This window comes from Cyprinodon variegatus, unplaced genomic scaffold (assembly GCF_000732505.1).
Source record: "Cyprinodon variegatus isolate N-32 unplaced genomic scaffold, C_variegatus-1.0 Scaffold917, whole genome shotgun sequence".
Lineage (NCBI taxonomy): Eukaryota > Metazoa > Chordata > Actinopteri > Cyprinodontiformes > Cyprinodontidae > Cyprinodon > Cyprinodon variegatus.
This window is the reverse complement of record NW_015151370.1, coordinates 3,482-5,178: the sequence shown is the minus strand read 5'-3', so window position 1 is coordinate 5,178 and position 1,697 is coordinate 3,482. Positions and strand designations below refer to the sequence as shown.

Sequence of the window (1,697 nt, the reverse complement as noted above, 5' to 3'; positions counted from 1 at the left end):
TTCCTCTGCTCCCCCACCTTCATGGTCAGGAACAGATGCAGATTCAGCATGGTGCATAGCTCGTGTCACTGCACAAGCTGTAAAAACCCCAGGGAAAAAAAATCTGCACTCTCATCCATCTTCCCAAAAACAGGGTAAAAAGTTACTATGGGTGCAGGTAGCGGACAATCGGCCCAAACCCGGCCACCAGCAAGATCATTGCCTAAGATTAAATCCACCCCCTCGAGAGGAAGTGCAAATGGCACCCCAATAATAACCTCTCCCTGAACCAATCCACCTGTCAATGTAAATCTATGCAGTGGAAGTGGTTCCACCAAAAGTCCCATTCCCCGCATCAAAACATGGTCGCCAGTATTGGTTTCCTCAGAAAAGGGTAATACAGAGCTCATAATATATGAATTAAAAGCACCAACATCTCTCAAACTCTTTACTTTACAGCACTGTAGCTTCACCCCCCACTATGGACACATGGCCTTCAGAAACAAAAGGTGAAAAATCGTCCTTGTCCAAAGTGTACTTCCGTCCTACTTACACTAGCTTAGAGGAAACAAAACCAGCATGTTTTTCAGAGTCAGCATAAGCAGTAGATTTCACTTGAGCACCCCATTTAGGGCGTTCACGCTTCCAATGGCACCTGGCTTTGCAATAATGACATATGTCAGTCTGATCCAAATAAACATGCCCACCTGAAATCCATCCATCCAAACTCAACATGGGTTTGTTCACCATCCTTCTGCCATGTCTGAAACCTCTGTCGCTAAGCCTCTGGTACTAACTCATAAGCTGTTAAAACAGCCTTCTTCACAGTGGCATAAAGCCTACTGTCATCCACTGAAAGAGCAGCGTATGCTTCTTTTGCTTTGCCTGTGAACACACACTGTAAAAGCAGTGTCCGGTCCGACTCAGACCAGCCTCTACTATCAGCAATATGCTCAAACAGGGAGAAGAATGTATCCAGATCCCATTCAGAAAACTGAGGAATTAAACACAGATTATTGCCAACATCAAACGAGCTAGAAGTTTGCCTATCGGAAGCATCAAGGGCAACGTGGCCCTCAATAATTAAAATCAATCTACGTTCTTCCAACTCAAATTTTTTTCACATAATCTTTTCTGTTCTATGCCAGCCTGCAGCAAAAGCAGCTCCCGCTTATGTTCAACAGTCAAGCTAGTGTCAAAAACCTCAGTGTCCAACCATGTCCCAGTAGCCTGCAAATTAGCTAGTCCTAAACACACCTGAGTCAGTGAGATTAGCTTTAATGATAGCTTTAATACTCTCCTTAGACCACTTATCACTGACCTCCAATTTAAAATGTTCAGCGATCTTTAACAATTGTTCACGCATGCAGCGCTCCAACCCCTCATGAGACGGATCTCGCAAAAACTTGTCAACAGCTGTGGATTACAGCTCGGCCTTTAACACCATTCTCCCGGACAGACTCATCATCAAACTGGGCTCCCTTGGACTCCCCCCTCTCACATGTGCCTGGATTAACAACTTCCTGACCGACCGACCCCAGGCTGTGAGAGTTGGCCCCCACCTCTCCTCCACCCGCACGCTGAGCATCGGCTCCCCACAGGGTGGCGTGCTGAGCCCCCTCCTCTTCTGCCTTTACACCCACGATTGTAAACCAATCCACAACCGGATCATCAAGTATGCCGACGATACCGCTGTGGTCGGTCTCATCTCCAGGGGC

The 1,697-nt window shown here is 46.8% G+C and overlaps 1 protein-coding gene across 1 annotated transcript in view; it reads left to right on the top strand.

Annotated features, from left to right (window-relative positions):
- Positions 1–1,676, top strand: part of LOC107099900 — a gene marked incomplete at its 3' end in the record, with an annotated part of 31,974 nt that extends 30,298 nt beyond the window's left edge. The window contains exon 10 of the mRNA XM_015398197.1: positions 1,396–1,676. Coding sequence (XP_015253683.1) covers positions 1,396–1,676 — 281 coding nt within the window. The remainder of the gene's footprint in view (positions 1–1,395) is intronic.
- Positions 1,677–1,697: the final 21 nt, after the last annotated feature.